The 27,755-nt window shown below is 39.7% G+C and overlaps 2 protein-coding genes and 1 long non-coding RNA gene across 11 annotated transcripts in view; 1 reads left to right on the forward strand and 2 right to left on the reverse strand.

The window, feature by feature from the left end:
- ITGA1 (integrin subunit alpha 1) overlaps positions 1-17,445 on the reverse strand; it is a 170,418-nt gene extending 152,973 nt beyond the window's left edge. For both annotated transcript variants that reach the window (XM_027980075.2, XM_027980076.3), the window contains exon 1: positions 16,786-17,445. In XM_027980075.2, the coding sequence (XP_027835876.1) occupies positions 16,786-16,846 (61 nt within the window). In that variant the 5' untranslated portion in view covers positions 16,847-17,445. The remainder of the gene's footprint in view (positions 1-16,785) is intronic.
- Positions 192-17,445, reverse strand: PELO (pelota mRNA surveillance and ribosome rescue factor). Of its 4 annotated transcripts, none has more exons than XM_042233796.2 (3): positions 16,786-17,445; positions 4,133-4,876; positions 192-3,827 (listed from the first exon to the last, which is right to left on the reverse strand). In XM_042233796.2, the coding sequence occupies exons 2-3, from the start codon at positions 4,856-4,858 to the stop codon at positions 3,393-3,395; spliced, it is 1,161 nt and encodes a 386-aa protein (XP_042089730.1). In that variant the 5' UTR covers positions 4,859-4,876; positions 16,786-17,445; the 3' UTR covers positions 192-3,392. The 4 variants fall into 4 exon arrangements, with proteins under 4 accessions (XP_042089730.1, XP_042089729.1, XP_042089728.1 ...); XM_042233795.2 differs by having other exon boundaries at positions 4,133-5,290; XM_042233794.2 differs by having other exon boundaries at positions 4,133-5,930.
- Positions 4,411-27,755, forward strand: LOC132657955 (uncharacterized). Of its 5 annotated transcripts, none has more exons than XR_009596778.1 (4): positions 4,411-4,561; positions 5,064-5,820; positions 6,487-6,531; positions 16,364-27,755. It is a non-coding gene; the product is annotated as an uncharacterized LOC132657955 (long non-coding RNA). The 5 variants fall into 5 exon arrangements; XR_009596780.1 differs by having other exon boundaries at positions 5,064-5,398; XR_009596777.1 differs by having other exon boundaries at positions 5,064-6,531.

The following is a 27,755-nucleotide window of genomic DNA, read 5'->3' on the forward strand; positions in this document are numbered from 1 at the left end:
AGTGACTGAAAATAAGCAGACGTAACAGAAAATTAGCCTCACAAAGCTATTCTAGTGGCACCTGGGAGAAAAATAATTCAACTTGAATATACGAGAATAATGAAAGTGAAATACAGACAGAAAATTTACAAAATATTTAACATAAACAGGAGACCAGGAAAAAACAACAACAACAACAAAAAAAAACAGGAGACCAGGAATAGCAAAATATAATTTGATATGTATCATACCTGCAACAAAAGAAAACAAACTGCAAATTTCTCATTTATTAAGCCTAGCAAGGGTAGCAATCTGTTTACAACAAGCACCTGGGGATAAACAGAACCTTATAGTACAACACTGTATTAATTTGAGGTATGTTATTGACAGTGTTTTCATTTGTTACCATAGTCATTCCTTATTAATGAATAGCAATTGGAATTAAACTGCTGTATATGCTTTCCAAAGACCTATGGTTCATTTGTTTTTTAGAGAACAGTAAAAAATAATTATTTGAACCAATTTATTATGTTCCTATCACTATTTTGATATTTACACCTATGTATCTAGGAAGATATATACTTGATAATGGTATTGGTAAAACATTTAACTTTAAAAAATACAAATACATAATTTAATTAGACATAGAAACAGGCTTTCATTTAGTTTTATAGATAATTGAATATTGGTAGTTAGTTTTCCTGAAAGATCTTAAAACTCAAATCTTTTTCTCTATGGCTGGCAACCCTAGGCAGAGATTAACTGGCACAAGGAGAATAAGCCACTGCCTAAACGTTTTATAGGTTTTTATTACACATGGCAATCAACTGGAGATGCTAATATACAGGCTGCAGCAATTCAACAGGTCTAAGGTAGAGTCCTGGACTCTAGTTTCTAACAAGCTCTCAGAAGATGCTGCTGGTTCACGGAAACCACACTTTTGAACAGCAAAGCCTGAATCCAGGGTCTCAGCCTTGTTATCTATTGGAAGTCACCTGGGAGCTTTAATAATGATTAAAAAAAAATACTCTATAATTTCTAGGACTGCAAAGTTATTTAGTCTGGGGTCCAGTCTGGGTATTGAGTTTTTACAGTTTTCAAGCTAAAATGAGTTCCCAAGCCCACCTGGGCTTCCCGGGAGGCTCACATTGTAAAGAGTCTGCCTGCAAAGATCCCTGGTCAGGAAGATCCTGTGGAAAAGGAAATGGCAACCCACTTCAGTATTCTTGCCTGGAGAATCCCACAGGTGGAGAAGCGGGGCAGACTATAGTCCATGGGGTCAGAAAGAGAAGGAAGCAACTGAACGACTTCATTCACTTACTTAAGCTAAGATGAGGCTAAATTTGAGAATTTAACATTCTAAAACGTATCGGTTAGATTTACTGTTAGGTTTTCTTTCCCCCGGTTTCTATCACCATGGTTAACAGCTAGAACTAACCTGTACTAGATAGATAATGAGCAAGAGGCCCCAAATCTCCAATTTCTGACTGAAAAAACAATGCATTATCAATAAGGTTCTAATATTAAGAATCTTAGTGACTTCATATTTACACTCCTACCAAATTATCAGTAACATAAATATCCATAAAATTATAATGAAATGACAATTTAAATCACTTTGATTAGGAAGTAGATATTTTAAAATGTCCTTTTAAAGTATATAGAGGTGTCTATCCCTAACGACAGGCTTCTCTGGTGGCTCAGTGGTAAAGAATCCGCCTGCCAACGCAGGAGACCTGAGTTTGATCCCTGGACTGAGATGATCTCCTGGAAAAGGAAAACACAACCTACTCTAGTATTTTTCCCTTGGAAATCCCATGGACAGAGGAACCTGGTGGGCTACAGTCTATGGGGTCACAAGAGTTGGACACCACTTAGAGACTAAACAACAACCACCGCTAACTACATATAAAAAGGTCAGATTAGTTAGGAAGTTTTTTATAAACAATATACAAACTTGGCACACCAGCAGAAAGGCTCAGAAGACAGAAACGACAAGCAAATTTAACTTGGTATCCTTATTTGAAGCAGGCACCACTGACCTCAGAGTTACAGACTGACTTATCACTCTTTGTTCGTAGGCCTTTCCTATTATTTTACTAAGTTGAGATGTGAAAAATGTTAAGATGTGATTGTATTTCAAGGCCCCCTCCTTAATTCTTAAATTGCACACAAAAAAAATGGAAACTATTTTAAACTCTCAGGTATTTGCATAAAGTCCCTAATTATAGTAAACAGCTGGAGTACAAATCAACTGCCATTTACTAATGAAGTGATGGGCTTCCCTGGTGGCTCAGACAGTAAAGAATCCACCTGCAATGTGGGAGACCTGGGTTTGATCCCTGGGTTGGGAGGATCCCTGGATGGGGGCAGGGCAACCCACTCCAGTATTCTGGCCTGGAGAATCCCCATGGACAGAGGAGCCTGGTGGGCTATAGTCCATGAGGCTGCAGAGTTGGACACGACTGAGCGACTGAAAACAATGACGTGACAAACTTTCTGAACAGGCTTTCTCACCCCTCCATTTAGAATGTAAATGCACAGACAAATTCATGGCAGCATCAACTGTAACTATGATAATCTCCCTAATACATAAACAGTGTGGCAGAGCAAAGAACTTAAGTACAGACTGCGCACTATATCTAGGTTTGCCATTAATTAGCTCTTAATAAGCAAATCTCATACTTGGCCTCATTTTAAAAATAAAAGCACCTTAAGTAGACTATCCTGAGAATCTTTAGTAGATCAAAGCTCTACAACCTAAAAGTAACTAACTAGGCGCTCCTCTAAAGTAAATATGATTTATTTTAAACTGGCAAGAAAAACCTAGCTTATTACTTTTAACAAGGTTGGTTTAACAAGTTTCTTAAGAAAAACAGATTTTAACTTTAGCCTCAGGGAAGTCTTCTAATTACTAAGCAATCATTTAAAATAGCAAATAAATTAAAAAATTAAGAAAAATTGGAATGTGGGGGAGATGGTAAGTAAAAGGATCATAGAACATAGTGTAAGAATACACCGTGCCAAATTAAACAATGTAAAGTGAAGATAATGAGATATTAAAAAGCTTTTCCTAAGGAAAACTACTTCAAAGCATGCTGTATGGAATTTTTATGTTCCATCCCAAAGAATATATAGGCATTCTTTTTAAATATACAAAATGTTTCTAAGAGTTGCGAATAACTCATAATTCCAAAATAAAATTATCCCAAGTAATAATATATGGAGATTATTTCTTTTTATTGTTCAGTTTGAAAACATGTCTTGCCAACCACAAATCACCTAGAGTGACCAAATACATGAAAAATCCCTGTAAGAACCAAAGTGCCATTTTTGCAGCTTTCTTCACAGGATGCTGAGAAAATGTAACAGTGAAGGAGTGAGAAAGAGGTTGTCTCAATTATTAGTTGCAATCATTCATCTTCTTCAGAACTGGAATCATTCTCTTGGTCAGAGAGTTCAGGGACAGGGAAGCGGAGGATGGCAGCTATTCCAGTCAACTGGCTGAGCTGTTCCCCAGACACGTGAAGACTAGAGAATATCCTAACGGTGCCTGCGTTCTCTTTCACGCTGTCCACCAGCCGCACATACCGGCTGCGTGTGGCTACATCCTGGTGCCTGAAGAGCTCATCGCTGATGAGCAATGTGTCAATTGCCATGGCCTCATTGGCCTTCTCCACCTGCTTGAGTCCATAAAATGCTCGGTCTGGTTCGTGTTGCAACATTTTATAGAAATCATCCAAGGCCTTTACTTCCCCAGCGGCTTTCGTGTCTGAAAGGCGGCTAGCTACTGTAGGGTCACAAAGAGCCTCTTTCAGGGAGTACTTGTGTCCAGAGGAGGCATGTACCTAGAATCACAATTATAAAAGTTAGTCAAAAGAATCTCTTAGTGTATCCGTTAAACTGCCCACAATGACCTCAAGCCAAAAACACTACTAAGGTTTTATATGTTTAAGAATTTAAACCAAGTTTATTACATAAAATCTCTAGCTGCTTAACAGGTTTCTTTTCACCGCATTATCCAATTCACAATCCCAGCCAAGTTAAACCTTTTTTCCTCTTGTACTATTCCGAGTTCTAAAACGTTAGGAGTAGTTTAAGCAAAGCCCTCTGCCCATCCATGTTTAATTATCCCTGGGTAAGGCTGTTTTACCTGAAGGAATTTGGACCGGTTTTCCAGGAGCACTTTGTTGTCGGTCTTCACTGCCTGTTGAAACATGTAGTCGCAGAACTGCTCCCTCACAAATCCTGGGCTGGCCACTAGGACGCACTTTACAACATCGAAGTGTATGTGGCGCTGGATGGCCTGGACCACCTGTTCATAGAACCGCTCCAAGGCCCGGTCGTGCTGCGAGCAGTTGCCTTTCCGTTTCCGAGGGATGTTCACTTCCACCTTGGCCCGAGTGAGGGTCATGCTGGGAGTGACTAAGCAGATATGGGCGAGGCCTTCCTGCATAACCACAGCCGCCACATCGGCGCTCCAGGCTGGGTCACAGGCTTGCTCGATGCGCTCCAGGACCACACTGTCCCACTGTTTTTTGGCCAGGGTGAACTGGCGGTTGGGCTCCAGCTCGATGGTGTGGTAAGCCCCCATCTTGACATACTCATTCTCCTGGATGTTGGTCCCCTTGACCCGCAGCTGGCAGGCTTGGGAGTCGAAGTCGATGGCCTCCACACAGAGAGTGAGGGTCGTGCGGACCCGGTTGCTCCCCACGCTGCCGGTGGAGGACTCGGTCTGCACCTTGCGGATGGTGGAAGCGCGCAGGCTGTCGCCCACCTGCACTAGATTGTAGGTGTGCCACATGTCCTCAGGTTCCTCGGGAACCAGGGTCACCTGGCCCGCATTGTCTTTCTCAATGTCCTTCCTCACGAGCTTCATGACCCTGGCGGGGGCTCACTGCCAAAACAAGAGGAACCGAGGGGGTCCCCACGGGGAAAGGGGTCGGGAAGGGAAAGAAATTCTAGGCCGGGAAGGGGGCGGGGCCCGGTTCCTACCGGCACCTGCCTCGCGAGAAGGAAACACGTTATATCCGACTCTAGCGGCCGGGGGGTGGGGCACTTACTCTAGCCCTTCCTTTTCGTAGTCTTGAGGCGCGCCGCGCAAAATCGGCTCGAGAGACACCGCTGCCAACACCTTTCTCTTCGCGGTTCCGGCTGCTGTACTCACCAAGGCTGATGCAACGAGGGCGCATGCGCAGCCCGCGTCCTGCCTCCCAGCGCACGGCTTACGTCCCCAAGGAGGAGGCGGGGCCGCAGCTTGCGCGTGCGCAGGCGCGCTAAGCCCGGAGGTGTTTCCCGAGAAATAAACCACCTAAGGAAAGCACACGGAGTCTTTGGTGGCGAGTCTTTGGTATTAGTGCTGAACTTGGACTTCCTAAGTTTTTTCTTCCACCCCTGTTTGTGAAGATTCTGGGGAGTTGTGAGTGCAAATATATATTATATATATATATATTTTAAGCTGTGTGCTGCACCTTCTCCCTACGGGTAATTCTAGTTACGAAAAAGTAATAATTTATGGAAAAGTAAAAGGGCTCTGAAAAGTGCAGACTTGGCACCAAGGGCCAAACTACGCCCCACCTTGCTCCTGCCTCATCCTCACTCAGACGGTGCACGCTTTTTGGAGCTGCTCTGTCCAGAAGCTGTTTCTTAAGAACGTCTGGTCACGGGGCATCTGCACTGAGTAACGTGCCCGCTGCCTTCTGCTCTCAGTTGACCACGATCTGATTAACCCAGATGTTAGAACACTGATCCCAGAGAGAGAAGAAACCATCTGTGGAATTTACCCCTGAATGGACCTCTCAGTTGCTTTGATCTGATGTCCTGAGGACCCCAGAAGCCAAGGTTGGCAGTCTCAGCTTTCCTCTGCTCAGCAGCCTGTGAAATGTTTACGGTAGAGGTTGGGTCTCAACAGTTTAGGAACGGATCTTCATTGTCAAAGCTGAGCTGAGACCCTGGGGAAGTGGAGGAAGGACTGATTTACCCTGACTGAACAGGTGCAGAATTCAGTTGGAAAAAAAAAAAAATCCTTAAGTCACTTAACATTTTGGGATGAAGGAGAGGCGGGGGTAGTTTGAAAGGTGGGAATTGCCTCTTCAAAGGACCAGTGAATCGAAAAAGCCACCAAAGTTTTGAGAGTTAAGATGGCTTGGAGGGCAGAGGGCACAAATCTTCCCCATTCGCCTTCCTATGTTATTGGGTAAGGCATTGGAAGGGAAACTTAACCACCCTAAAATGTAAGACTGGGATGAAAGAGCATAATATGACTTTGGCACAAATCTTGATACCCAAATCTCTATTAACTTCCTCAAAGGTTGTCGGGGGCGGGGGAACACAAAGGCCCCCTGCAAAACTCTAGTGCAAATTAGAACAGGTTTTTTTTTTTTTTTTGGGGGGGGGTGGTATCTCCTCTTCCTTGCCCTTTCTGTACTGTACCTCCTTCTTTGGCCACCTTCTATCATACTGAGTGCCCTCCCAAAGTTCCTAACTCAGACTGCCTTCTTCTTCCAGAACTCAACAACTTTACATTGAGCAAGGAACTGAATACACTAAAGTGTGAGTATGGCTTTTGTCTCCAACAGACACGTATCTTTTTAAAAGGTGCTTGTTAAGCTTGAAGAATTCTTAACTGGTAGTGTGTGTGTGTGAGAGAGAGAGAGAGAGAAAGAGAGAGAGAGAGGTGGTGGGTAAAGAAGGAGGAGGAGATGCTTTGAGATGCTCCTTGGTCACCTTCTTAAGTATAATCATTCCCCCTCTTGAAAATCTGCCAAGGATCAAAAACCACAGTGATAGGTACTCAGGGCCCTTAATACATATTAGGTTTTTAGTGAAGAGCTATCACTTCTTGAATATTCACCAGGTACTTCCTATGCTTTTTCCAGTTCTTACCTATAAGGTAAATATTTGTTATTCTCATACGTGAATGAAGAAAATGAATTAGAGAGGTTAAGGGATGTATTCAAGGTCACATAACCAGTATTCAAATCCAAGCCTGCTTAATTCCACACTCATTCCACCAACACAAATCTAAATTTATGGACGCTTGAAATCATCCCCTAAACTCTGAAGGTTATGTGTAGTTGTTCAGTCGCTCAGTCATGTCCGACTTTTTGGGACCCCATGGGCTGCAGCACACCAGGCTTCCCTCTCATCCACTATCTCCTGGAGTTTGCTCAAATTTATGTTGATTAAGTCACTGATGCTATCTAACCGTCTCATCCTCTCCTGTCATTTCCCCTTAACTCTCACCTTTATCAGTTAAACCAAGACTCACAGCTTAGGACTCAACCTGGGGCATTGAAAGGAGGGTTTCTTCCTTGCTCTTTTATTACTAAAACAAAAAAGTCCTTATATTCTTTTCAACATAATTTTCCTTCTGCTTGGTCTTGGTCACCATTGTAATTCTCGAGAAAGATCAAATATCCTACCTTAGAAAATTGGTTGCAAATCAATGATAAACCTCTGTTGCCTGTTGATTTTGTGATTTTTCTTCTTTCTTTTTAATTATGAGACACACTGCTTTGGGTTGTCTTTTAAAATATAAATGTGCTTCAGTGATTTAACATACTACAACACTTTCACAGAAATGTTTTTTGATCTGAAATGTCCATAACAGAATTTTTTTTTTAGTAATTTGAGCTTGTTGAATGGTCAGATGTTTTTCTCCCAGATTTTGTGTTATAACTTGGTCTTTCTAGGTCAGTCATCACAGTTCTGAGTTATTTGGGGGTTCTCATTCTCTGTTAAAATCCAAATTCCATGAAATTCAAGGCTTTCAAGACATGACTTTACAAATTTTATTTCCTGTATCCCCTTCAGCCCCCTGAATTCCTCAATGGGAGCAGTCTTTGTTCCCTGTACATCCTGGCAACTTTCTACTTTGCTGCCTTAGCTCTTATCTTTTAAAATGTCACTTTCTTTCACCCCTACTTCCATAAATCCATTTAAGCCTGCTTATCATTAAGCTGAAATGTTACCTTCAAGTTGAAACCATGCATTCTATTAGTTGGGTACATTTCTTTCTTACTGAAATCTGGATGGGTACATCCTTGCATCCCTCCACTGTCCCATGAAAAGTCCCCTCGCACCTAGTAGGCACTCATATATGGATGACGAGCTGAGTGGATCAGATAAAAAATGTAGTAACTATATTTAACATTATTACAGATACTTCTTAAGATACTGATACTATTAACTATCGCTCACCTGGCTTACAAAGTAGTTCCCTTTATTTTCAGACTTCTACGGTACAGTAGTTATATGACATATAGCCAGTATAGAGTGTTTTCAGTCTTTAAATAAGCAAAATCATGAGAAAAAAAATTTAACTATGTTGCTTTAAATCCTAATTTTATACTTACTTATTGGCTCTTTGAAGATAGAAATCTTTGTATCAGTAACTTTAATTATATCTATTTTCCTATAAAATTTTATTTATATTAATCTCTCCAGAAGAAAGAGAAGTCAGTGTTGTTGCTTCCAAAAGCTTTCAATTTGTTGTTTTTGATATACTTCCAGTGTCTCAGTTGGGCTAGAAGTCAAATATCCTGGATTGTAATTCTTACACTGTCAATTGTTTTTACTATAATTTCTGGCACCACTTAATCTCTTTGAAACTGAACTTCTTTTACTTAGGAATTGAGGAAGTTGAATTCAGTAATTAAAATTGTTTTAATTGTAAAACCTATTCTGCAATGGTATTTTTAAAAAATTAAAACACTACCCATAATCTCACCCTGACACATTTATTTTCAGTTTTGAATCTGATTCTTCTAAGGCCGATTTTAGTGGTAAAAGATCAATACTAATTTTAATGTTTACATGTCAAGAGTTAGCAGACCTGAGTTATGGTCTTTTCTAGCTCGATTTTAGCAACTTTAGATAAGTTCCCAACCTCTATAAACCTAAACTTTTTCACTGTAAATTATAAATAAGATTGTCTGCCTCTCTCATTCACTATCCCTTAGAAGGTTTTAATGAGATTATGATACTTTGAAAACTGTGAAATTGGCTTCCCTGGTGGCTCAGAGGGTAAAGCGTAGGCCTGCAATGCAGGAGACCTGGGTTCGATCCTTGGAGAGGGAAGATCCCCTGGAGAGGGAAATGGCAACCCACTCCAGTATTCTTGCCTGGAGAATCTCATGGACAGAGGAGCCTGGTGGGCTACAGTCCGAGGGGTTGCAAAGAGTCGGACATGACTGAGCGACTTCACTTTCACTTTCATAGACATGTAAGGTATTGTTGTAAATCTCTAAGAATACCTGGCTTGAAACTAGAGATTTGGATCAGACAAAGCAAGGAGTAAGGGCTCACTTTAACATGATCACAATTATTCAGCCTTGAAAAATAACTGGTTCAGTAGAGTTGAATGATGGATGATCTGTTGGGTGCATTTATATATACTACTTACTACCTCCTTTCCAGGGAAACAGGTTACTCCTACTGCATGAGCTGGCTCATGTACCTCACGATGAACTGATTACAATCCTTCCTGTTATAATAATAACATTAGAAATGATTTGTGTGATAGCAGCAGGGCTAATGGGCTGTCTTGTTTGAAGATCCTGTACTTAGCACAGTGACCCTTAAATAGTAGAGGCTGTATACATTTTCTTGTATCCATCTTATATTTTTTTACAAAGGTTACTTTCCAACAACACAAAACTAATGTTTTCCTTTCTCTGCTTTGGGGGCTTTTCCCATTATTACTTTTTTGCTTGTCTATTACTTCTCTCAGACTCTGAGCTTCTTAAGGGCAGACACTACCTTTTGTTGTGTTCCTTTGTATCACTTTTCATGTGTTCCTGGAACCCAGCACAACTGGTATATTATCATAATTATATGAAAGAATGAGTGGTTATTAGCTCTACTTTAATTCAGAGTATTTAACTTGTCTATCACTGACATCTTAAAATTATGAAATCACATTCTGTTTTATAATGTTACTGATACTTTGAAAGGAAGATTTCTCTTAAGATAAATTTTTGTAAACCTATTTCATTTTTTTGAGCTATCTATGCATGGATAAGAAAATGATTAATTTTAAATATATCTTAGTGAGAAAAAGGTCTTAGAATGTTTTAAAATCTTGTATGATGACAATTGGTGTTATTACGCTTGGTTTGGAAAATGATCATTACAGAATAAACAACCAGCACTCTTATTATAAATTTCTGGTGATGATTGCAATAGTTATTTAAGAGAGAATGTGCTAACCTTAGATTGTACAAAGATGCCTATGTGACGTCCACAAGCAAAGTTAGTGGTTGACTGGGAGGATTATTCAGCTAATTCAAGTAAAATGGTAAAAGCGAAAAGGGCAAAGTGTTTTGTTTTGCTTTAAGGAACTTGCTTTACTCCCTATTTAAATTTCCTGTGATTAAAAATATTTACTTGCAGTTGTCACAAAACAATATAAAGCCTCCTACTAAATAAATAATCTTATCAACAAAAGTATGTGGGAGGGTATATTCCTGTTTGTATGAATCTCTATATAATATAGGATTATTTTATTAAAATATTACAATAAAATATGTAATTTTAGGAACTGGTCAATACCTTTGAATTTTCAAACTGTAGTACTTGGCAAACTAAAAGTATATAGTTAAAAAGAAAATTTTGAAAAGTATATTTCTAAGTTGTATTAGGAATATAGTATTTATAATAAAATATGCAGACCATTCATCTTAATCATTTGAGGTTCTAATGTGATTGATTTAGGTATCCTATTCAAATTTAAGAATTTTCATTTATTTCAGCAGATCTCAAATAGTTCATACCAAAAAAAATATGTCTTCACTGCTTTTACTATCTGAATTATAATGATTTTTCAAAGATTTCTCACTTATTTTGTTTATAGAGCTCTACTATTTTTATAAAGCAATATTAATGTTTTTGCACATAAAGTGAATTCTTAATTCCAACCAGTGCATATATTTTAATTGCCTTTTAAGATTTAGTTGACTTTTTAATTTTCCTTTTGAGTTAGAAAAGACATTTGATAAAAAATTAGGTCCCGTCAAATATACTTGGTCCTGGCACTAACCACTGATATGAAAGAATATTAGAGATATTAAAGCCTGCCAAAACTGGAGTTATTGATCCTGTGACCTGGAACGTTTTTGAATTATTTTATTGTCACTTTTCTCCCTAAGCTTCCTCTTAAAGGTATCCAGAGAAAGCTCTGTTATTGGGATCTGGTGAGGTTGCAGGTGTCAGAGGAGTGATTATTCTTTGAATCAAACTTGGCCCTGGAAGAGAACTAAAAGGAGGACAATGTTCATATCTTTGTATCTAGGAGTGTGTTTGGAATCTTATGATGCAGTTTTTAAAAATGTGATAGAAAATTGCATGTAGATATACTGCATGTTATTTATTCTAATTTTCAGATGTATATATTTCAACATTTTAACCTCTCTTGAAACTAGGAGGCATCTGTAGGTTCAGCAATTATAACTGGATTGGCAGCACTTGTCTTTCTTAATAGTACCTAAAATACTGGTGCATCAGTCACTTGATGGTGATTCCCATTCAACTAGATATAAATATGGATAGATAGAATATTCCTGATATAACTAAAAGAGACAACTTGGCTCCTTTATTATTTTATGAGTTTGTTTGTAGTCTGTTCTTTGGTGACTCATTCAGTAGCAAATTTTCAAGTACCTATTATTCATAGATGGTAGGGATAATAAACAAAGACCCTATTCTCAACAGAGCATACACTAATCTGGGAAACAGACAACTTGATGTTTAATTTTAATATGCTGTATATTATAGAAGTAAAGGTGCTAGAGGCATACAAGTATCTGGGGGAGGGGGTTCAGTCTACTCCAGTGGCTTCATGGAAATAACATTCACATGGGGACTTGAGGATCCGTAGCAGTGTAGGTAAAGAATAGCATTTTGATGTCTCATTTTCTGAATATATTTAAAACATGAGCTCCTTTATTTTATAAATTAGTTAAGGGGCATATTAAAATTCAGCAAGTTCTACATCTAATGGGGTGTTTGTTGGGTTGAGGTGTTAGAACCCAGGCAGAGGAGCATCCATCTAAGGAAGTAAGATCAACAGTTATAAGTTGTGGCCCTCGAGCTCATGCATCAAAATAACAGCATGAGAGCGGGGAAGAAAAGTAGGCAAACTAGTTTGGCATGTATATTTTATTGCTACCACTACTGCCCATTTATTAAACAAATGAACAAAAGTCCTCTGAATTTATTGCTGACTTTACAGACTTCTTAATGACTTAAATATTTTTGCTATTTTCAGCAGCTTCTGACAATCCATTGTATGTCATTGGAGGTCATTTCTTTGTTATAAGTAAGTGACTGACTTCCTTCCATATCCAGCCATTAGCTCACTGGACTTCTTTTAGAATAGGAAATCTTGCCTGTGAAAAAAGTCATAAAAGAAGACTCCTGCTTGTAGTCTAGCTGAAATGTTTCTAGGGAGGAGAGATACACAACTCAATTAGGGATAATTCTGTACTTGTATTTTTAATAACCGGAGATTATATTTTTTTGATTCATAATTTGAGTTATTTTGAGTAATTTTGAGTTATAATGAGTCTTATTTGAGTTATAATTAATGTAGGAAGGGACATCATCTAATTTCACTATATACCTAAAAGTCATGGAAAACAGACCCACTTCATCATTAATCAGATCCTTATCAAGGTCTTTTAGACAGTGAGACTTGGATTTAACATTTAGAGGGTTGAGCAAGAGGGAAATGGATTTATATTTAGACAGCCAATTGTTGTTGTTATTCAGTCCTGAGATCATGTCCGACTCTGTGACTCCATGGACTGCAGCACGCCAGGTTCCCCTGTCCTTCACTATCTCCTCGAGTTTGCTCAGATTCATGGGCACTAAGTTGATGATGCTACCTAACCATCTCATCCTCTGTCGCCCCCTTCTCCTTTTGCCTTCAGTATTTCCCAGCATCATGGTCTTTTCCAAAATGGTACATTATTTCGAGAACATGAGAGATCTGAATAGAGTATAGGGTTTGCCATTTATTAATTGTGTGACTTTAGTCAAATTAGTCTCTTAGTGTCTTCATCTGTAAAATATGAATAATAGTTCCAGAATTTCCCCTTTTTGAGACTAAAATATAATATGTGCAAAATTCTTGGCACAGGGCCTCATATCTAATACATTCTCAAAAAATATGTGCCTTTCAGCAATAAGTTGTGCTAGTTCTTCTCTGTTATTGTCTTGATCTTTGTCCCCTGGGAGTTTGAATTTTGCCATTTGGAGATGACCAGTGGGAGAGCTGGGCAAGGCATTAGGGGGCAGGAGGAAAAGGCAGAGTATTCATTTCCCCTGTTTTCCCCCTGCTTTGGCACTAGCTGCATTCTGCTTCTTATGGCCACAGCTCCTGCCCAGGGGTCCCCCTCCCATAGCCAGAGTTCACGGTCAAGCTGACGTTGCTCCCCCGTCAGGCCTAGGAACAGCAGTGGCTTTTCACCTCATGTTGCTTCAGGTGCTTTGTTCCTACTTGTTGCTGCTTGTTCTGCGTGTTCCATCAACGTCTGTCAATTCCTTTCTATGTTTCTGCAAACAGTCCCTTGACTTAAGTCAGTTTTCTTCAGCTAAATCTTTTACATGTGCCACTAGTTCTTTTGCTGGGACTTTGACATATTTAAAGTAGCGATAAAGACTTTAGACATAGAGAAGGGCATCTTTCTTGATGGCTCATGTTTAAATGTTGAGAAAAGTTAATACAAGATAGTCCTAAATATAATGGGAAGTTTACTGAGATGGTTTATTAGAGAGATGGTTGTGATGTAAACCCAGCTTTGAAGACTGGAGAGAGTTTGTTTAGAGGGCAGGGGGTAGTAAGAAAGAAGGGTGGAATGCTTTTCTAGATGCGTAAAATAGTGTCATATGGACAGTAGCAAAATAAGCCTGAGGACTAATGCGGGAAATAAGGAAATGTGACTCGCTGTCATGACTGGCAGTTTATGTTCAGAGGTTTTGGTAGGCAAATAATGGTCTTTCATATATCTTCATTTCCTAATCCCTGGAACTTGCAAATGTATCACTATATATGGCAAAAAGGATTTGGTATATATGATTAAATTAAGAATCTTGAGCTGGGGAGATTATCCTGGATTACTCAGGGGAGCCCAGCATAATTAGCATTTTTATATGAGGAAGGAAATAGGGTCAGCATCAGAGATGGAGATGTGATGAAGAAGCAGTCACAGGAAAGATCTGAAGATGCTACTTTACTGGCTTTGAAGATGGAGGATGGAGCCACAAGCCAAGGAATGCAGATTGCCTTTAACAATCTGAAAAAGGCAAGGAAATTGATTCTCCCCTAAAACCTCCAGATAAAAGGCAGCCCTGCCAACATCTTGATTTTAGCCCAGAGAGGCTTCTGACCCATAGAACTATAAGTGGTAAATTTGTCTTGTTTTAAGCCAGTAAATCTGGGGCAATTTGTTATGACTGCAATAGGAAACTGATAACAGGCATAGTAGGAGACAGAGGGTACTGGATTAGGGCAGACCCTGAAAGGTTGGTTGAGAATTGTAGATTTTATCTTATGGATAACATAGAACCACCAAAGATTTTTGGCTAAAGACTAAAGTATGATAAAAACTATGTATTAGGAAGATTAATTAGAGGTTAAGTTCAGACTGAAGACAAGAAGATGAGTTCTACAGTACTGTGCATGGGTGGGTATGGTGATAAGACCCTAGATTATGGACTCTATGGATTGATGAGAAGTTTGTAAGGAAGCTGACAACATGATGGCTGACAGGATAACCAACAAAGGAAAAGAAGACATCAAATTTTAGATCCTTCTGTTATGGTGTGAAATGGGCATGAATATAACCCATAAGAAGGCTTCCCAGTTGGCTCTTTGGTGAACAATCTGCCTGCCAATGCAGGAGACCCAGGTTCTGTCACTGGGTCAGAGGATCCCCTGGAGAAGGAAATGGCAACCCACTCCAGTATTCCTGCCTGGGAAATTCCATGGGCAGAGGAGCCTGGTGGGCTTACAGTCTGTAGGGTCACAAAGAGTTGGATGCTACTGAAGAGATTTAGCACATATGCATTCATTACCTCCAACAGTTGCAAAAAACTAACAGTATACAACTTACAGCTGTTTTAAGCATAAGGAAATAAAGTAGTTGAATATATATATATATATATACACACACATACACACATATACGAAATTGTAATTTGTTTACTTCTGTTTTTTTGCATTTCATTCTTTTCAGAGGATTTGCAAACCTTGTTTGATTATTTCTACATTGAAAGTTGCTCAGTTGTGTCTATCTCTTTGCGACCCCATGGAGTGTAGCCTGCCAGGGTCCTCTGTCCATGGAATTCTCCAGATCGAACCCAGGTCTCCCCCATTGCAGACGGATTCTTTATTGTCTGAGCCACCAGGGAAACCCAAGAATACTGGAGTGGGTCGCCTATCCCTTCTCCAGGGGAACTTTCAGACCCAGGAATTGAACAGGGGTCTCCTGCATTGCAGGCAGATTCTTTACCAAGTGAGCTACCAGGGAAACCCATTTCTAAATTAGTGACTGCTTATTCAGTAAAATGAGAAAAGTACAACTTGAGTACTTAGTAAAACATTCAAATTTTGCACAACAACAACAACAAGATGCAAACAGCCTCCCAAAAAACTAAGTTGGAGAGGAATCATAGGTCAAATAGGCTTCCCTGGTGGCTCTAGTGGTAAAGAACCCACCTACCAGTGCAGGAGACAGGGTGAGACTTGGGATGAATCCCTTGGGATGATCCCCTGGAGAGTATGGCAACCCACTCAAGTATTCTTGGAAAATCCCATGGATAGAGGAGCCTGGCAGGCAACAGTCTGCAGCGTTGCATAGAATTGGGCACGATTTAACATGCATGCATACATAGCTCAACACGTGTAAAGGATAATGACAGTGGCTTACACAGTCAGCCACTCACTGACTGTAAAGCTGTTCAGAAGTTGACACTATTTGGATTATTGGCCCTTTTCACACAAAGCTTCAGCCATCTGCCTTTTCTTTCTTTCACCCTTGCAACTTTTCCTGCTCAGTCAGTAACTAGTAGAAAAGATCTAACTATCGGTTAATGATTTGGAAAATCTTAGAAAATGTTTTGATTCAACCTTTTTTCCGCCCTTAAGTTGAGCATAAGCTTGCATCTCCACTGTGCTTAAGTCTCCCCCCAAAGATACCTATTTATGCACAAGTAACAGTACTTTACTTTGTATTTTAAAAATTATTCTACTAATTCTCAAAGTAAATGTTCACTACTTCCTCAGTTTCAATATATTCCTTTTCCTGGGTGCTAACACAGAAACATCATTTCAGCACAAGAGACAACTTTGCTTTGCATTCTTCTCTTTCCTCCTTTGTAGGAGAAACTATCTTGAGTACATAACAGCAAGAATAATGTCCACTCTTGAGCAACCTGAAAGTAGAAACTCTATACACAGACACGAAAAAGGAAAGTAGAAGCCATCAGCAAAGTCCTAAAATACCATGTATATTGTAAAAAACAACTTTAATTTGAAAAGTCACTTCCACCTTGTAAAGTTTTCAGCACCGCTCCCCCCATCATTGAGGTGGGAGGGGGGGGAGGTTTTGAAACAACTTCAAAAGTAATTGACACCGAAAACCCAACGCAGAAAACTGCTTTCAGAGCTCCAACCTGCCCGGACTATCTGGAGCGCCCGAAAGTGGATCCGCGCTCCCTTCTCACTCCGGGCCGAAGCTCTTCGCGCTTCCCTCCCGGAGTCCCGCGCTCAGGAGATGCTCGGAGAAAAGCAGGGTCACTCACCGGAGAGGAGCCAGCAGTAGGCGACAGCGACCCCTGGGCTGGCGCGGCGCCGGGGGTCCATGACTGGAGTGGGCGCAGCGCCCGGGGCACGCGCGGGATCAGAGGCGAGGACTCGGCGGAACCGCGCGCAGGAGCCGCGTTGCTCGCCGCCGGCGGTCTCAGTCGCTGGCCGGTCGGCCCCGGCGCCCGGGGAGCAGCGGGGCGATTTCCTGTGTTTTCCACCAGTGCCTCTAAGTTCGGTTCACGCTACTCGCCTCGCAGATTGCCACATCGCCCCCCGCCTTCGTGCTCTGAAATCCCACTGGCAGCCTCCCAGGCTCTGTCTGAGACATGGACAAATAAAGCCAGCTTCGCGGGTCCTTGTTTAGGCTAAAGTCCACGAGCTGCGAAGCAAACCTTAAAGGGACATCTGCCTTTCATTGAGAGGGTGATCCGGCTCCCGGCGCCAACTCCCTAAGGTGGTAGGAACGCGGGCGAGGGCCGGCCCTTGCGGGGGTGTCGTTAGCCCAGTGGCTCCGCCTTCGCACCCCTCGCTTCTCCCTGGGTCTGGGCACCCAGGCGCATTCAAAGTGCCGGCGCTCCTCGACCAGTAAGCGGCTTTCCTGAGGTCCGATTGCGTAGAAGGGATCAGTCCGTCTATAAAAGTGAGCGAATTTGGTTGCCGCGCGCCTCTCCTGCGGGCACTTGAACTTCGCTGTCCAGCCCTTTTGCACTCAAAGGGGGTGGGGGCGTCTACCCCGACACGCCCCTCTGAGGGCTTGGCTTTCCATAATCAGGGTTTGCTTCCTTTCTGCTGATTCGTGGTCACAGGGAGGCTTTTCTTCGGGCAAACTGTGATAGCTAGAGGAAAGGAGAGCTAAGACTGGGAGAAAAAGGAAAGGAGAAATGCAAGAGGGAATCTAGAGGGGAAGGAAGGGAGGAAAACAGCCTCGTTAAAAATGGAATGTGTGTGGGCTATTTGTTTAATCTCAATTAGGATGTTTGTACACTGGAAATTCAACCTAAGGAAGAATTTAGGGCACTTTTTAATTTCTTGTTGCTACAGACTTTAATAAATAAGAATGAATTAATTTGGGTACATGTTATTTACTCCACTTAGGAGTTTGCAGTGCTTCCGTTGTCGAGTTGTACATCCTCTAAGTCAAGAGCCACATCTACATGGTACCTTCGCCAAATAGGTGCTGTATTTAAATCAGCTATGTTTTAATGGTTTTGAGAATTTCAAAGAAGGGGAAGTAATGGATGAGTAGACTTGTGTTTACAGGTATAGTGTGTGTGTGTGTGTGTGTGGGGGGGGGTGCACTCTCAGTGGCTCAGTCGTTTCTGACTCTGTGACCCCAAGGACTGTAACCCGACAAGTTCTTCTGTTCATGGAATTTTCCAGGCAAGAATACTGAAGTAGGTTGCCATTTCCTCCTCCAGAGGATCTTCTTGACCCAGGGATCAAATTCCCGTCTCCTGCACTGGCAGGTGGATTCTTTACCACTGACCTACCTGGGAAACCCCTTACAGGTGGTCAGTCAGTTCAATTCAGTCACTCAGTCATGTCCGACTCTTTGTGACCCCATGAATCGCAGCACGTCAGGCCTCCCTGTCCATCACCAACTCCCGGAGTTCACTCAGACTTGAGTCCATCGAGTCAGTGATGCCATCCAGCCATCTCATCCTCGGTTGTCCCCTTCTCCTCCTGCCCCAAATCCCTCCCAGCATCAGGGTCTTTTCCAGTGAGTCAGCTCTTCACATGAGGTGGCCAAAGTACTGGAGTTTCAACTTTAGTATCATTCCTTCCAAAGAACACCCAGGACTGATCTCCTTTAGGATGGACTGGTTGGATCTCCTTGTAGTCCAAGGGACTCTCAAGAGTCTTCTCCAACACCACAGTTCAAAAGCATCAATTCTTTGGCGCTCAGCCTTCTTCACAGTCCAACTCTCACATCCATACATGACCACTGGAAAAACCATAGCCTTGACTAGACGGACCTTTGTTGGCAAAGTAATATCTCTGCTTTTGATTATACTATCTAGGTTGGTCATAACTTTCTTTCCAAGGAGTAAGCATCTTTTAATTTCATGGCTGCAAACACCATCTGCAGTGATTTTGGAGCCCCCCAAAAAAGACTCAATGATATGCACCTCTACTGGACTGGCTTCAATTTAACTACTAATTGAATATTTCTGTCTAGCAGGACTAGAGTTAGGCAGGACAAGAGTGCCACCCAAAGGAGGACTCATTGCCTGGAATACAGTACAGGTGACACAGTACAGAGAATCCAAGGAAAGGCAGGGAGAAAGCCACAAGGATGATTGAATAGGCTGCCAAATAGAAGATCGCAAGAGTAAATGTTGGAGAAGATGAAATTTAAGAAGTTTAATGAAGATAAAAAATTGGGTGGGTAGAGGTAAGATATTGATGTCCATCACATCTCAGAAAGGGACCTATCAGCCAGAGAATTCCTCTTCTAATTTATGAATGTGAAGTGATTCACTCCTTAGTAAGTATATTTAAAAATCCTGTAAGTCTGTAAAAAATTACATTGTGTTGGGCCATAGTTAAACCTACTAGGCAGTACTTGGGCTCCTTTGCATGCAAGCCTGCTAAGTCGCTTCATTCATGTCCAATTCTTTGCAACCCTGTGGACTGTAGCCCGCCCAACTCCTCTGTCTGTTAGATTTTCCAGGCAAGAATGCTGGAATGGGTTGTCATGTGTTCTCCAGGGGATCTTCCAGACCTGGGGAATCTTCCAGACCCGGGGATCAAACTCAACTCCCTTAAGTCTCCTGCATTGGCAGGCAGGTCCTTACCACTAGCACCACTTGGGAAGCTACTTTGCCTTCATTCAATGCTCTCAATATCACACTTTGACTTTCCAATCTCTCATTTTTGTTAACTTGATATTATCAACCTACTTCCTTCCTCTTTCTGGAAAAGTTCTGCCACAGAATGCCTTTCCTGTGTATATCTCATCTCTCTGTATAGTTTCACCTGCATCTTAGGCTTCTCATCATGACCCAAAGGGCTTTGCACTATACTCGGTAAATTCTAGTTAATTGACTTCTGCTTAGACTTTAAGGCTTCCCTGTGGCTCAGACGGTAAATAATCTTCCTGCAATGTGGGAGACCCAGGTTTGATCCCTGGATTGGGAAGATCCCCTGGAGAAGGGAATGGCAGCATATTCCAGTGTTCTTGCCTGGAGAATTCCATGGACAGAGGAGCCTGGTGGGCTACAGTGCATGGAGTCGCAAACCATTGGAGATGACTGAGCAAGTGACACTTTCAGTTTCACTTAGATATTAAAAATCATAATAAATATTTTCCCCCAAATATTTTTCCAAATTGCTCAGTTTTCAAAAATAGATAATAGTATATGTGGCCTGTATAATCAAAGCTATGGTTTTTCCAGTGGTCATGTACAGATGTGAGAGCTGGATCATAAAGAAGGCTGAGCTCCATAGAATTGATGCTTTCAAAGTGTGGGGCTGGAAAAGATTCTTGAGAGCCCCCTGGACTGCAAGAAGATCAAACCAGTCAATCCTAAAGGAAATCAACTCTGAATATTTATTGGAAGGACTGTTGCTGAAGCTGAAGCTCCAATACTTTGGCCACCTGATGCAAAGAGCTGACTCATTGGAAAAGACCCTGATGCTGGGAAAGATTTAAGACAAAAGGAGAAGGGGGCAGCAGAGGATGGGATGGTTAGAGTTCGTCACCGACTCAATGGATGTGAATTTGAGCAAACTATGAGAGATAGTGGAGGATAGAAGAGCCTAGCGTGCTACAGTCCAAGAGGTTTCAAAGAGTCAGACATGATTTAGTGACTGAACAGCAACAAAATATTTGTGTGTATGTGTGCATATAGGTATACAAACACATATATACACATGCATGTACATGTAAGGAATTGTAGAAAATTGCAATATATTCAATTAGAAAGAAATGGAAAGAGAAATTCTAAAATTATAACTAAGTCTATAGTTACTGAGAACTTTACCTTTCTTTGTGGGTGGGGGGGGAGTTGTTAATAAATACTTTGAATGTAAATATTTTCAAAATCTCCTCTAGGATTTACAGAATAATGGTGATAAACAGCACTACCAGTCCTGTGGTTTTTGAAGTTAATTTTCATATGTGTTATGAATCTTGTAGCTGTGTTTATCAGTCTTCATGTCAGGTTAATACAGTGCAGAGAGTGAGAAAACAGCTATTGCTGGAGAAGTTAATTTAGAATAAGTGTTCATTTTCTAAATTTCAATACTTCTAAACAAAAATCAATGTCAGAAAAGCTACTTTCTTAACGAGTTTTATCCTAACAGAAAGACATGCCACTGAGTGAACTGAGGCTTAGAGAAGATAAAAGTAGTCGTCACAAACTAGTAAATATATGAGGTTACTTGGTGGCTAATGTTAAATAAACTCTTCCCTGGGGACTCAGAAGGTAAAGAATCTGCCTACAATGCAGGAGACCTGGGTTTGATCCCTGGGTCAGGAATATTCTCTGGAGAAGAGAATGGCTACCCACTCTAGTATTCTTGCCTGGAGAATTTCATGTAAAGAGGAGCCTGGCAGACTACAAACTCATGGGGTCACAAGGAATTAGACACACTGAGTGACTAAGGCTTTCACTTTTCTCAATGTTAAGCTCTAGACTTTATGTTATATACTTTTCTAAGTGAGAAAATCTGATCAGATCTCTTAGAGTTTGGAAATATTGGTGAAAATAAAAAAATACAGTAAGACGTTAAAGGCTGAACTGATTAAGAATTTGGAAAGTAGAGTCTGTGAAATGAAGCAAAAGTAATTGGGGTTGCCGACTAATAATTTCAAAAAAGAAAGATACTTCATTCCAAAGTATTCTCCTTGGAGCTTATCTAACGTATGAGTAAGATTACTGTAGGTTCTGGAGTTAAGACTGCATGGATTCAAGTCCTGGAACTACCATCTGGGAGCTGTATTACACAGGAAGAATTATTTGATTTCTCTAAGGCTCAGTTTTCTCAGAAGGAAAATGTATATGAAAATATTGCTTATCCTTGAAGACTGTCTGTTGTGAAGATTAAATGAGACATGCCTAAAAAAGCATTTAGCGCAATGCCTAGTTTTAAAGTAAATGTGTGATAGAAATGAATCATTCTTCTCAGTGGTAGAAGAATTAGTATTAGATAGACATTGGAAACATAGGTCAGGGCCTCTTTGTGGTGGGCCCTATAGGAAGTCATGTCATTGGATGGGCATCAGAAGGGAACTTTAGTGTTTGGCTAAAACATTACCATCAACTCCTATTATTGTTTCTAAAATGTTCACCTTTAGAATATTTACTTTTGGATGAGGAAATTATCTTGAAAATATAAAAATTGTAAAACCTGTAAAATGGGCATACATTAAGACAGCAGAGAATGTCTAATGCTAATGCCTTTATGGCATTAGCAAGGATTTGCTTTTCAAATTACCTAGTAGTCAAAAAATTTTTTAACAAGAGAAGAAAATTTTCCCTAAGGGGTTAGAAATAAAAGAGAGTCTAGGGTTCTGCTTCTGGTGTATGCCAGGGTTCTTTGGTAGTAAGATCATGGATTCTCAAGGCCACAACATAAAAAAGTTATCCCCCTCTGGGTACGAGAGTAGTGTCAATTTTACTCAATAATAAATAGCTTTTAAACTATTATATGTTAAAGTAAAATTTTTATAGGAAAAATACAAAATAATGTGTTTCGAAAAGTTAGAGGTTTCAAATACATTTTAAAGTAGCTTCAAGGGTGCTTTCATTCTCCCTCTTTGAGGATTTAGGGGAAGGTGTTTGTTTTTATAAAGATTTCATGATGATTCAGATTTTAAAATTTTACTAAGTATGTGTTTAGAATAATGCAGTCCAAAACAGAGATACTAATTCATGGGGCTAACCCATATGGGGAGCTTAATCTAGTTCAATAAATTTTGAGTTCCTGCTATGTATCAGACTCCAGGGTTATGTTCTGCTGAGGCAAAAATGGGTAGAACAGTTGTTTTTTTTTTTTACTGAAAACCTGCTGTCCATTAACTTCTTTCACTTGTAACTAGGAACAGAAAGTAAGCAGTTTTGTCCTCAATTCTAACATTGGTATGTTTCATTTTAAGCTTGTTAAATTAAGCAATTTTGTGAAATTATATTCATTGTTGCTACCTTGACTTAAGAACCCATGATACTTCTTCCATGACCAAAATAAAGTCATGTTTATGATGACAGTGATGCGGGACTTGAACTTTACCACCAGCCAACCTTTTTTGGTCTTGTTATTGTGTAATGTTCTTGTGTGAATGTTTTTTCACTTAAAATATAAAAAGGTGTTCCTCCCGCTCTATTTCCTGGATAAGTCTGTGCCAGAAACCTGGTCCAAAGACATTTGGGCAATGGGTACTTATGAAAAAAGATCTGACTTTAGAATCCTGGTGAGGGACAGTTCTTAACACTGCAGTAAACTTCTCTAAAACTTGGCAGACTTCAACATGAGAGAGACAGTAAGACTACAGTGAAGGGAGTGAGGACCAGGGTGGTGCCCTGGCAAGATATTTAATTTGTGGCACTCTCTGACTCAGTATAACCACCACTCATGAGCAGTAAGATTTTAGCTATGTTGCTGGATCCCTGAATTTGAAATGTGAGCTGATTATATTTTAAGATATTAGGCAATTCTAGAATTATTTGAGCAACTTGATTTAATTATTTTCCTTTAACCGATTTCTAAAAAGTTAAATCAAGTAAATGGGCTCTACAATCCCAGGATTGTAGCAAACAAATGATTAGTTAGTAATCAAGCTAAGAACATAGGTATTTCTTATAATAGGACTGGTCAGTAGATATCTATATCTATGCTGAAGTGTGTGTGCTCAGTTCTGTCCAACTCTTCGATACCCCATGGACTGTAGCCCGCCAGGCTCCTCTGTCCATGGAATTTTCCAGGCAAGAATACTGGAGTGGGTAGCCATTCCCTTCTCCAGGGGATCCTCCTGACCTAGGGATCAAACCTGTGTCTCTTACACCTCTTGCACTGGCAAGCAGATTCTTTACCACTGTGCCACTTGGGAAGCCCCATATATCTGTGTCTATATAAATACATCAAGAGAAAGAAAGCCTATTATTTTGCTCTAAGATAATATGTGGCTATTTCTCATTTTTTACTAGACCATAATCTATTATCAAGATAGTCATTTTTATTACCTGCAGACATGTGCCCCCATGTAATTCATTCATTCAAACATTTATGAAATTACTTCTGTGCAGCAGCAAGTCTTTTAAGTCCTGCAGATTCAGAGATGTTGAAGTGCATGGCCCCGTCCTCAAGAAAATTCACAAGCTATCTAAATACATGCACAGAGTGATGTTTCTATGGTATCTGATGAACCCTAGAATGGAAGGTATTGTCAACAGAAAGAAAAAGAGTTTCAAAGAGATGGTGGCACTGGAATTTAGCCTTGCAGGAAGTGGGCAGAGGTTTCATAGATGGAGAAAAGGAGATGGGCATTCTAGACACAGGCGGCATGAAATGGATGAATACAATGAAAGAGAAGTTAGGAAAGGCAAGTGAAATTGTGGCCAGATGTGAAAGAATCTTGGAAGGAGGCCATGGAATTTGGATTTCTTATAAGCAAAGAATATTTTCATAGTTCAGAATGACCATTCAAACATGTTTTTTACTGTTTTTGTTTTCTTTTATGCATTTTCTAAGGTGGCTTGATGTGATCTAATTTTGAAATATATTAGAGCAGATAAAATATATTAAAGCCATGAAGCACACTGTGGAACATTTTTTCCCCAGAATTTTTATGCAATGTCTTCTTTAAGGAAATATTATTATTATATATTATCAGTAAATACAGTTATATGCACTCCTAGGATAAAGGTGGAAGATTGAACATTGGTTGAACAAAACATGGAGAGCCAAGAAGAATATTTGGTTTTTATTTTAAAGTTTGAAGTTGATGAAAAATGAAACTACTTATCATGACGCCTAAAAGAAGTTTTAAACACTCCAAATTGGCACCATATATTAGGAACTTAAGTATTAGGAAAGATATACTACCAGTATTGGCCATTTTATTTTGGTCCCAATGTAGACGGATGGAATGAAGGCAGCCATGAACTCCTAATCATTGAAGATTTTGTTCTCTGGGGTGAGGACTGCCTTTAAAGGCCCTGCACTGAAAGAGGAGATGTGGGACTTTTCATGAAAGATAGCCATGACCAGCTGATTGCTCTCCAGGAAAGGAAACTGCAAAGCCAAGAGGATGGAGCCCGAGACTGGGAGTTAGAAGCCACTGAAGTTGCCAGGGTAGAGCAAGCAGGAACAGCCAAGTGTGAGTAGGCAATGAAGACAGCCTCATTGTGGAGCAAGTGTGGAACCGGATGCCTGAGAAAATTTAAAACAAAGGCCATAAATACCAGGATCTGCCCTGGGTTTTCTTTCATGTGTGCCCAGATGTGCTACAAACACACAGGCGAAGAGTTTAAAGTACCTACTATGGAGCTATGGCTAAATATATCTGAGCCATAAAAAGTAATAGGACAAGTAACTAATATTAAGTGTATTAGTAAAGCTCGTAAAGAAATGATAATGTTAATAAAATAATTATATCTGTATATTGCAGGAAAGAATTTCATAGTCACAGAAAAAGGTGTATAAAAAAGGAGATTATTTTTATGAGACTAAATTTCTCTCTCAAGCCCTCAAATACAGAGAAGTAATTCAATGTTTTCTTCTTTTATTTTTTCTTTCCTGGGAATGACTTTTTAAGATTTTTTTAAAATTTAATGCTTGCAGAGGGGAAAAGAGAAGTAGGAAAATATATGGCCAAAAGAATGGGTTTTCCTTTTCAGAAGAGCTACAGAAGGTTGTTCAACTCCTTGGATGAGAAAAGAGTTATAAAGGATATAAGAATGCAGAAAATTGGTGACTCCTGAAGTGGGAGAACTAGGCCTAGAATAACTGCAAAGAATGTTAATCTCTTATGATCTTATAATTTGTTTTTACTCTAACCACTCTTCTAGGAATACAGAAGTATAAAATCTTTTGATATAAATTCAATCTACCTAGAGTAACAATATTTAGATTTTCCTTATCATTTTTATAATACTTAGTTTTGAGATTATTATATTTTATTTTACTAGAAGTTAGGGAAAGTAAATCAGAATTTTCTACTTTGTGTTGATCAAAGTTAATTCTTCTGAGTAAAAGTCATATTTTTATTCCATGAAGATGTCTTAATGAAAAATTCATTTCATGTGAACTATGTTAATAGGTGTATGTGTGCAACATTAAAACAAACAACGGGGGAGAAGTATTTCTAGAATTATAGAGTATCTCCAAAATTCTGCTCCTCCATAAAGGTCATGAGAATACTGGTAAAAATTGTGAAAATAAACTTATTCAGCATTCTGCAGTTAATCAAAGAGTTGTAAATTTAAAAAAAAAATTAAGAAGAACAACAGAACCTTCAAAAAACAGCAGATTCTGTGGTGTGTTAATTTTGCGTATTTCCATCCCCTTCCTCCCATCTCTGTGGTGCCCTGAAAGCAAATGGCCTCACAACTAGAGTAACTGAAAATTGGCAATCTAGGAGTCAGTGTATGTGGCAAAATAGGTTTGGACCTCCCCAGAATTCCTAACTCAAGAGAATCATTACTATTTGACCTGAATGCCAGTTTCCTGAGAGGTTCCATTTTCAAAATTTGTCTTTATTTGGTCTGATTCAGAGCTAGGTCTGTGAAAGTAACCCTATTCCAGGGGCATTTTTTTAAAAAAAGTTCATTGGCCATCATTTTACATTAGGGAGGTCTGAAGAAGCAACACCAGTTAGGCTAACAAGAGGCTGATGGAAATGCAAAAGAAAAAAAAACAGAGAATAAGATGTTCATAGGGAAGTTTGAAAGGTTCTACATATTTCTGAGAATGTGCATGCTCTGGAAAGACCTGAGAAGGCTCCTTTCTCCGCCTCTGGCTGACTTTGAATCTGTGTGGTCAGGAAGTTAAGTCTAAGACAGAATCGTGAACTGTATGGTAGAGTTCTGAAGACTCACCCTAACATGCAGAGAGATCCCTTCAGCAAAGGTAGGAGATTTGATGTTTCAAGGTATTAAACAGAAATCTCCATTTAATCATTAAATTTAAAGCAAGTGACTTTAACCTAACCAAGAAAAGACTTCAGTAGCCATAAAAAATGGACTTTACGGAATTACTCCAGGAAAGTCACTCAACAAACACACACAGAAGCAGCAGCATCAGTAACAATAGACAACAGTAACATACTCTAGAAAGTCAGCCGGTTTTCAGAATCACTGTATTATAATATTTTAAATGTCTGATTTCAACCAAAAAAGACACATAAATACAGGAAATAAACCAGCAATAGAAACCATCCCTTAGGAATCCTAAATGTTGGACTTAACTAGAAAAAAAAAAAAAACAACAAACCTTCAAATCAGCTATAAAATGTACTCAAAGGAACCATATCTAAAGAATTAAATGAAAGTATGAGAATGATTTCTCATTCAATATAGGTAATCAGTAGAGGACAGATATTATTTAAAATTAAGAATTATGAAGGTGGTAAGTATAATAGCTGAAATAGAAGTCACTGAAAGTGCTTAATAGCAGATTTGAACTGGCAGAAGAAAGAATGAGTGACATTAAAGAGTTTTCCAGTTGGAGGGACAGAACAACAACGAATACAAAATACAGAAAAACAAATAGTGTCTCAGAAACTTGTGCGATGCTGTCAAGTGTGCCAACGTCTCATGATAGGAGTCTTAGAAGAAGAGCAAGAAGAGGCCAGAAAGCATATTTGAAGAAATAATACCTGAAAACTTTCTATATTTGGTGAAAAATATTAATATTTACATTCAGAGAGTTTAATGAGTCAAGGAAGGAAAAAAACATCTAAGGAGATCTACACCTGGATTCATTAGTCAAACTGTTCAATGCCAAAAAAAAAAAAAAAAAAGAA

Source organism: Ovis aries, chromosome 16 (genome assembly GCF_016772045.2).
Source record: "Ovis aries strain OAR_USU_Benz2616 breed Rambouillet chromosome 16, ARS-UI_Ramb_v3.0, whole genome shotgun sequence".
Taxonomy (NCBI): Eukaryota; Metazoa; Chordata; class Mammalia; order Artiodactyla; family Bovidae; genus Ovis; species Ovis aries.

What these genes read in the sequence shown, in the direction of transcription:
- PELO (XM_042233796.2), bottom strand. Translation starts at nt 4,858, where the DNA reads ATGAAGCTCGTGAGGAAGGACATTGAGAAAGACAATGCGGGCCAGGTG. An exon ending in ACCGGTCCAAATTCCTTCAG is followed by an intron (nt 3,828 to 4,132) that starts GTAAAACAGCCT and finishes TTGTGATTCTAG; the next exon opens with GTACATGCCTCCTCTGGACA.